This window comes from Lontra canadensis, unplaced genomic scaffold (assembly GCF_010015895.1).
Source record: "Lontra canadensis isolate GAN:19392208 unplaced genomic scaffold, GSC_riverotter_1.0 scaffold43, whole genome shotgun sequence".
Taxonomy (NCBI): domain Eukaryota; kingdom Metazoa; phylum Chordata; class Mammalia; order Carnivora; family Mustelidae; genus Lontra; species Lontra canadensis.
The window spans coordinates 11,455,072-11,464,417 of NW_022631037.1; the positions used below are offsets into that span (position 1 = coordinate 11,455,072).

The 9,346-nt window shown below is 49.7% G+C and overlaps 1 protein-coding gene across 2 annotated transcripts; it reads left to right on the plus strand.

The window, feature by feature from the left end:
- The first annotated feature begins 746 nt into the window (after positions 1–746).
- Positions 747–8,683, plus strand: SNF8 (SNF8 subunit of ESCRT-II). 2 transcript variants are annotated; one of them, XM_032871346.1, is made up of 8 exons: positions 747–893; positions 1,254–1,304; positions 3,792–3,930; positions 4,821–4,925; positions 5,408–5,480; positions 6,398–6,539; positions 7,382–7,456; positions 8,449–8,683. In XM_032871346.1, exons 1-8 carry the CDS (start codon positions 840–842, stop codon positions 8,584–8,586), a joined length of 777 nt encoding a protein of 258 aa, XP_032727237.1. In that variant the 5' UTR covers positions 747–839; the 3' UTR covers positions 8,587–8,683. The 2 variants fall into 2 exon arrangements, with proteins under 2 accessions (XP_032727237.1, XP_032727238.1); XM_032871347.1 differs by lacking the exon at positions 7,382–7,456.
- Positions 8,684–9,346: the final 663 nt, after the last annotated feature.

The following is a 9,346-nucleotide window of genomic DNA, read 5'->3' on the forward strand; positions in this document are numbered from 1 at the left end:
CTCTGCCTACTTGTGATCTCTCTGTCAAATAAATAAATAAAATCTTAAAAAAAATCCTTCGTTAGCTCCTTTGTTGGGCTCAACACTGTAGAAAGCGCCTATGGAGTTTTCTAAACACACAGATGGCTGATTCCACTCCAAATCTGATGAGTAACAATAATAACTGATGTTTACTTATATGTCAGGCATCGCCCTAAATGCTTTGTCATAATTTTCTCACTTCATCCTCACAACTTCATGAGTTGGTATTACTCTATATTGTGGACACTAGAACACAAGAGATTCAGGACTATGGCTGAAATGATTGGACTCCCTGCAGTGAAAGTGAGCTATGGAGCCGGCTATCTAATTCCAGAGTCCAAGTTCTTAACTGTAAGGTCTTAGAATCTCTGCGTGTGACTCCAACAGGTAGGCTCCATTAGAGCTGATGGGTTATGCTTCATGCTCAATTTGGAAGCTTCGGGGCCGACTCAACGCCTGGCCCATAGTAGGCGGCTGGGAGCCGGAGCCCGGCGGGCGGCGAGCGTCAGTCGTGCTACCACGCGGGGCTCCGAGGCGCCCACGTGGGTGGGGAGCGCGCCTCCGACAAAGACGCCGCGGCTCCGCGTCAGCACTCGCCAGTCCTCCCCGCCGCGGGGCTTCGCCAGGCGGGATACTCCTCTCCTGGTCACCAGAGGAAGGCGGGGCCGCCCTGCCCCACGGCAGGAAGTCGGCGCGTAGCTTCCGGCGCGCGGAAATGACGCGCGCCCCGCGCTTCCGCGTTGGGAGCCGGTGGCGGATCCCGGGACGCGGAGACCCGGGGTCCCGGCAGCGGGGCGGCCCCCGAGGCCAGGGTGGGGATGCATCGCCGCGGGGTGGGAGCGGGCGCCATCGCCAAGAAGAAGCTTGCCGAGGTGAGGAGAAGGCCGACCTACAGCCATCCCCGACCCGAGAGAGACTGGAAGTCTCGGAGCAGAGCTCTGTACCCTCAAATCGCCCCCCATCAGAATCTGACACGGGCTCTTCGGGTCCCGGGGAACTGACTTTCTTCAGTTTCCAGTTGATTGGAATGTCAGCATTCGCAGATCCACCAGCCCTTTCCCCCGCGTCCCCAAATGTGACTACAGACTAGCCGTCTGTTTTACTTCCTCACCCCTCACCCTAAGAAAAACCATTTAAGAGAGACCCTCCTCTTCTCATACTTCATCGGAGGCAGTGCAAGTGGGAGCCCCCAGCGTCCACTCTCAACTCATATTGGTTTCTTTGTCTGACAGGCCAAGTATAAGGAGCGAGGCACTGTCTTGGCGGAGGACCAGCTGGCCCAGGTGAGTAGGTGGGAGGGCTCCAGGCAGGAAGGGAGACCCGACTAGGCTGGACAGGACACCTCTGATGTAAACTAGGTTGTTTGGATTGAACTAAAAATAGGGTATTTGGCAAATCTCGGCTTCTGGGCTGCTCAGATCTTTTATGGGACTTGCTAATAAGAGTGATAGCTAACATCTTGGAGTAGTTGCATGCTTATATCGTCCCAGGCACGTGTTTGTTTGTTTGTTTGTTTGTTTGTTTTTTTACATGCACTATCTTGTTCATCCTGACGATCCTACCAGGAGGGAACTCTATTCTTCCCAGTTTAGAATTGAGGACATTAAGGTGATTTATCCAAGATTACATGGGTAGTGGGTGGTAGAGCTGTTTGAATTAGGTCTTTGGGGACTTTCACCTCAAGTGCCTAAGAATAACATGAAAATACGGCTTAAACCTGTGTGGCCCATCACCACCGCCATCACATCTAGGTGCATACCAAAAGTGTGTGTCAGTGATGGGGTGCGGTGCCTGTGATTCCCTTTTCATGCCCTGAGTTCACGCAGTTACTGGGACTGGTAAAGAAGAGGAGGAAACAGTTAAGCAAGGAAATGGATCCTTGTACTGAAGAAAGAGAGTAGACACGGGCTGTGCTCTTCAAAATCTCCCACCTCAGGGGTACCTGGGTCGCTCAGTTGGTTAAGTGTCTGAGTCTTGGTTTCTGCTCAGGTCATGATCTCATGGTGGTGGGATCGAGCCTGGTGTTGGGCTTCTCGCTCAGGGGCAGGTGTGCTTGAGGTTCTCTCTCCTCCTCTCTGTGCCCTTCTCACTTGTTCTCTCTCTCTCCCCCTAAAAAAATACATACTTATTTATTAAAAAAAAAAAAGAAACAAAACCTCCCACTCATAGGGGAGATGACATACAGGAATCAACTGGAAATGGTGATTATGTTTTACTTTATAAAATGTAGCAAACGAGGAGATGTTGGGCCAGGAGTGATTACTCTTGGTGGGTGGAACATAGGCTTTGTTAATTAGGGAAAGAGAAGGAACACTACAAATAAGTCAGAAAATCCCCAAACCATTTGTATTTAGCTTTGGAATATAATCTGGTAGACCCACCCCTCCCTTTGGGATTCTTTATTTAGAGTTGATTCCCAAGAAGGTCCATGACTGAAAGAGTCAACAATCACTGCAAACCTAATTCATACCAGGCTTCCTTTCTCTCCTGTGTAACCTTTCTGTCAGTGGCTGAAGATTTTCTTTCTGAATGCTGAATTCTCTCAATTTTTAAAAAAGATTTTATTTATTTATTTGACAGAGAGAGAGAGACAGTGAGAGAGGGGACACAAGCAGGGGGAGTGGGAAAGGGAGAAGCAGGCCTCCCACCGAGCAGGGAGCTCGATGTGGGGCTCGATCCCAAGACCCTGGGGATCATGACCTGAGCCGAAGGCAGACGCTTAACAACTGACCCACCCAGATGCCTCCACATTCTCTCATTTTTAAGACAAAATGGATTCTGGGGTGCACCTTCAATCTAGTAACAGTTTCTCTGGGAAAACAAAAAAGTATCACATTAGTTAAAATTGTTAGATGCATCCCGACTTTAGAACAGGAACATGTGGGGGGGAAAATGTGTGTTTTATTTTTTATTTTTTTTATCTTTAAAATGTTTTATTTTATTTATACTTTAAAGATTTATTTATTAATTTTAGAGATAGGGCGTGCAGGTGGGAAGAGACAGAGGGAGAGAGTCTTAACTGGACTCCAAGGTGAGTGCAGAGACAGGTGGGGCTCAGTCTCACGACCCCGAGGGGATGACCTGAGCCGAAACCAAGAGTAGGCCACTTAACCTACTGAGCCAGCCAGGCACCCCCAAAGATTTTTAAGTAATCTCTATACCCAACTTGGGGCTCAAACTCAAAACCCTGAGATCAAGAGTTGCGTGCTCTATCACCAACTGAACCAGCCAGGTGCCCCCCAAAATGTGTGTTACAGACTTGAGGAAACATTATGGCATTGCAGTCCAGCTGACGACAGAACCACGAAGGAAAGTTAGGGATAAACAGAGGGAACAATAGGGGCGCCTGGGTGGCTCAGTTGGTAGGGTGTCTGACTCTTGGTTTTGGCTTTGCCCGTGATCTCATTGAACCCCCAGTGCGGCTGCACGCTCAGTGGAGAGTTTGCTTGACAATCTCTCCCTCTGCCCTTCCTCCTGCTTGCATGTGTGCATGTGCGTGTTCTCACTCTCTCAAGTTAAGATACATCAATCTTTTAAAGATTTTATTATTTGAGAGAGAGAATGAGAGCGCACAAGCTGAGGGAGCCGCGGCAGAGGGAGAAGCAGGCTCCCTGCAGAGCAAGAAAGGGAACAAGAAATAGCGTCATGGCAGGCCTGGAGGAGGTAGGTTATTTCAGCCTTTGCCCTGCCCCTGGGCCGGGAACTTACTTTTGGCATCGGGTTATCACTTGACTGGGCTGCCCCTGACCTCCCCCTGGTCCACCTTACAGATGTCGAAGCAGTTGGACATGTTCAAGAGCAACCTGGAAGAATTCGCCAGCAAGCACAAGCAGGAGATCCGGAAGAATCCCGAGTTCCGGGTGCAGTTCCAGGACATGTGTGCCACCATCGGGGTGGACCCACTGGCCTGTAAGGAGCTGTGTGCGGGGCTGCGGTGTTTTCCTGGGGCTCCAGAGGGCCAGCAGCTCTGCCGGATGTCAGCACTGTGGCTAGGCCATTTTCCAAAAGGCCCTTTGAGAAGGGCCTGCAGGGAGAGCCAGAGGCTGTTGTCTCCAGGGAGTGCCCAGCAGGATGGCTGAGGGCGCAGCATGAGGGGGAAGCCGGAGACGTTGCCTTCGGGCTCGTAGTCAGGGTACGGGCCTTCCCACGAGTTGTGCCCTACAGTGGACTTTTTTCCCTTTATTAAAAAGATAATTGAGTTTTAATGAAAGTCGCATGTCATCCTAGAGTCAGTCAATAGAGGAGAAAAAAGAAAAAGAGAAAGTGCGAGTCTCCAGACCCTGTTACGTAGTTGCAGAGATAAACATTAACGGTCTGAGGTAGCTTTCTGGGCGCCTTCATCCTGTTTATAAACTTTTTCTTCTAACGTATCGGATTATGCTGTCATTACTACTCTGTAACCTGCATTTTTTCCCCAGTGAACTGTTGTCTCCGGTGGATTTTTGAAGGCCAGGTCTGCGGATGGTTTCTCTCAGCCTTGTCTAGACCCTCTGTCCCATTGTATTTCACTGTATAATTTGGGAACGGAAGACTCATTTTTATAGCGTCCTGAGCCAGAATTAGCCAAACAGAAATGCCTTTTAGATTGCCCACCCTTGCCAACTGTCCGAGCTGGTTTTTAGGAGGACTTCCCAAGAGTTCGACTGTCTTGAGGATCCTGAGTAGTAAATGGAGCCCCAGGACTTAGGCTAGGCAGGAAACGCTTCCCACGGGGTAGATGTTTTCATCTAGCTTGGAAAGAAAAGAAAGGATAGAAACCAACCTAGAACCTGGCTTTTGTTTTTCTTTCTTTCTTTCAGCTGGAAAAGGATTTTGGTCTGAGATGCTAGGCGTGGGGGATTTCTATTACGAGCTGGGGGTCCAGATTATAGAGGTGTGTCTGGCCTTGAAGCACCGGAATGGAGGTGAGGCTGGCTGAGTCCTGAGCGCTGGGCTTTGGACTTCTCGGAGGGAGAAGACCTTGAAAGGTGATCTTTTCCATCCTGCAGACTGCAGGCTAGTAAGATCTTGAGAAGCTCTTAGGTCTTCAGAAGCATCTTAGCGGCTTCATGTGGTTGAAAAATGGAACTACCTGAATGACGGTCTGTATTCCCTAGAGAGCTTCGCCCAACGGGTTCTTAGGCCCTGGTGATTACAGAAAACAATAGGGAGGTAGGAAATAGGCCTTTCCCTCGATACACAACATGCCCAGGTTATGATTTTAAAATTAGTAACTGTGTCCTAGTGCTCCAGGTTGGGGTGATGCCCACTTTCTCGGCTCCCCAAAATGTGACCTAAAAATGGTCATCCAGTAGGGTCATCTTAATAAATTTGTATTTTGGGTTTGGTTTGGTTTGGCTCAGCCACAAAGCTAATCCTCCCCCTGCTTTCCTCCCCACTCGCACAGGCCTGATAACTCTCGAGGAGCTGCACCAGCAGGTGTTGAAAGGAAGGGGCAAGTTCGCGCAGGACGTCAGCCAGTAGGTCTTGCCTCCCAACCCCTTGGAATATGGAAAGGTCTTTAAAAATCAGATGGAAATCTTTTCTCTTTACTGCTCACGTGTCTAGGCTACTTTCGGGATCATTTTGTTCCTCTTTATGATCAGAAAATCTGTGTTTTAGAATACGGGAAATATAGACCTAAAGAACCAAAAACCACCCGTTATTTCTCAACTGAGATTACAACTATTGACATTTTCATGTATTTTCTTCTAAGCACTTTTTTTTCACATGTATGCATGTATTGTTACTATTTTTTTTTTTTTAACATACTTAGGGCTTAATATTGAGCTATTTGTGGTGAAGGAGACTAGTGTACACACTGGGAAAGGCTGGGGAACGGAGTGGGGGTCAGAAGGCGGGATACATGTCGATCTGGTTCAGCAGCCTCCATGTGGAACTTCAGTTTGAGAAAAGGTTAAAAAAAAGGCTGTCAGTATGTGGGCTGCATATAGGGTCTACACATGGTCTTGTGGGTTTTCTTTTTCCCTAATTTGAGTTCATTTGTTTACGGGAAACCAGATGATCTGGCAGGAGCGGGCCTGAATTTCCCAATGGCGATCATCAGCTGGGCCACCGTCTGTAAAATGCATGGGTGGTTTCCGGTTTCCTTTTTACCACAGTCCGCGCTGCTCCCTGTCGTCTGTTGCATGGAGCTCCTTCATTCCCATTCCCCAGTGGGCTCCTGCGGGTGGGTTTTTGCTCCATCCCTGTATCATCTCCCAGGAGAGTCCCAGCACCATCTGGTGCCCCTTGGCCCTGCCTTCTTACTGAGGTCACCGACCGTCATGCAGCCCTTTGAGTCTTGCCAGGGGGTCCCGGCTAGGCCAGAGCTGAAACTGCGTCGCGCCTGGGTCTGCTGTGCCAGGGGTCTTTAAGCGGCTTTTTCTCCCCTCAGAGATGACCTGATCAGGGCCATCAAGAAACTGAAGGCCTTGGGCACTGGCTTCAGCATCATCCCCGTGGGCGGCACCTACCTCATTCAGTCCGTCCCGGCTGAGCTCAACATGGACCACACCGTGGTGCTGCAGCTGGCCGAGGTACCTGCTGCCTTCCGGGGGCCGCAGGGGCGGGGGCGGGGCCTGGGTGGGGGTTACAGTCTGGGAGGGACTTCGGGAGTAGCACAGACTCAGGTCTTCCGCTGAGACTGTCCAGTGGACGTACGACTCAGACTGGTGCTTATTTAGAAGACATTTATTGAGCAGCTACAGCACAAAGCACCGGGCCAGGCTGTGGGGGGCAGAACGGCGGGCACCAGAGGTCCTGCTCTCAGGGAGCGTACAGTCTAGTGGAGCAGACAGACATGCAGACAGCGGGCTGGATTTGCTTGGGTAGACCGATTCTCTGAGGTCTCTGGAGTACTACACTCCAAATGGGTTCTTCCAAACAAACATTTCATCTCGTTTGCCAGTCCCCCGTCCCTCGGCATGCCTTCAGCGAACCCCCTCCTTCCCCATTCCTTACCCCGGATTGAGGGAAGACACGTTCAGTTTTCTTAATCTGATAATGGAAAACAAAACTAAATAAGGAGGGGCTTTTCTTACTAGGGAACGGGTAAGGTGAGGCAGGGACTTGTCACCATTTCTTGCTTTCAGTGAATTATTCTGAATCTTGTCATACTCTGAAGTTCTCAGAGAAAGTCTAAATTAGTATTTTAGTACTAGGGACCCCACTTTTTAAGACCTGCCCCGCCCCCACAACCTGTCACCCTGAAAGTCGCTTCTCTCTCTTTGCTGGGGCTTCTAAACATTCTTTTCCCCTGCTCTTAGGCTTCAAGGGCAGGTCTTCCTCCTGTCTGGGTCGGTCTGTTGTTGCCGGGCAGATGCTGGGTTCTTAGGGAAAGTCCACTGTTAACTGGCTCCCTCGTTCCTCCTTCCTCCAGAAAAACGGCTACGTGACTGTCAGTGATATCAAAGCCAGTCTTAAATGGGAGACCGAGCGAGCGCGGCAAGTGCTGGTATGTGAATTCTGGAATGGGCCAGAAGAGATGGGCCCCAGATGGGTGGATAGACAGCACACCGGCAGAAACTTTAGCCTTGCTCTGCTGGCCTCTCGCCTTGAAGGCTGCTGTCACCACAGAGAAGCAAGGCAACCCCCCACATTCCTCTGAAGGTGCCCCTGAGGTCCGACTCAGAGGCAGGCTTCTAACTCCGCGGAGGCCAGTCACCAGTACCTCCTCTCTCCCCCCAGCTGTCGCGCCTGGTCAGTTCATATGGTTTGTACTGGGAGTAACACTGTCAATACAGAGTGAAGGGAATTGTTACCTACTTAATTACATACCCATAATGGCATACTGTTACACTGTGTATTATATAGTTAGCGTTCTCTACAGACAGATCCCGTGATGCTAGTGAGAGGCTGATGAGGAGTAGCAGGAGAACGTAACCCTGGCTTTTCATACCTTCTTCCTCATCCAGGCAATTAAACTGTAGACTGAATTTCTTCTGGAAAGCAGGGTAACATAAACATCTGTTTACTGCTGCTGGGGACAACCGGGCCCATCTTGAGCCTATTCCCGGCTGTAAGAATTGCCAGTCCATTCTAAACTAAGAGAGTCCCTCCACTAACTTGTCCATGAAGGCTCACCCACAAGTTAACGGAAACGTAATTTACAACAGTGGTGTCCATTTTGCTTCAGGGAACTGGGATCAGGGATTTACTTCAGGCCACAGGGCGGACATCTCTGCAGCCCCCGAGTCCTTCTCCAACATCCCACACTACTTGTCTTTACCCTCCTTCCCAGCAGCACAGGTTAAGTGGTTTGGTGGCATCTCTTGCACCTCAGGCAAAGGTCAGGGCCAAACAGAACCTGGAATTCCAGTCTGGTTGTGTAAAGGTGTGAAGGCACTCGTGTAGGTTTAGTCTGAAAACCCCACTGATGCCAAAACAGGTCTGGGGGTCGTTTGTCCACCTGACAGAACTCCGACTCTTCCTGCCTTTTCCCTCCAGGAACACCTGCTGAAGGAAGGGCTGGCCTGGCTGGACCTACAGGCCCCAGGGGAGGCCCACTACTGGCTGCCGGCTCTCTTCACTGACCTCTACTCCCAGGAGATTACAGCCGAGGAGGCCAGAGAAGCCCTCCCCTGACTCTGGCAGTGTGGAAGGAGCCCCAGCAACAGGCAGAAAGAGGAGGGCAGAGCTGCTGGTGTGAATAAAACCTGAATAACTTTTTTTTAAAAGAAAAGAGTTTCAAGTTTTTTCTTTCCTCAATACTCTTCACCCATTATTTTATTTTATTTTATTTTTTTTAAAGTGCCTTCACATTGCATCTTTATTGGAGAAAAACTCATTTATCCAGTAAGGCTAACCTGAGTAGCACAGAGAACAGCGAGCACGTACGAAATGACCTGCATGGGTCACCTCCAAGTTCACGGTAGGGATGGGTCTAGAATGCAGGCAGTCTATCTCCTGGCTAGACAGTTTTCTCTTGGCTATTTGTAGTCCTGGGACATAAATTACAGCCTGTTAATTCAAACCTTGTCTTTATAAAAATGTTTATCTCAAGCGAGCAGATCCTAATGGACCAGTAATAGCCACTTGTTCAGTCTCGTTTCCTCTGGAGCTTCCAGGTTCTGACAGACTTGGCTGAGTGTGAAGGAAGTAGAGGTCAAAGTAAAATGGTGGTTAGAGGAAAGAAACAATGGAACCTAGGGGAATGGACCAACAGTGGACATAGTCTAGTCCTTTAGTTTCGTACCAGCTCTCCCTCGTGATCACTAGGTCCCTCTCGCCTTAGCGGTGGGAAGGGCATCATTTACTGAACACCTACCCTGTGCCGTCTTCTAAACACACTTAAATCCTCACGGCCACTTTCATCGGCTCAGTGAGTAGGTCTCCTGAATTAACT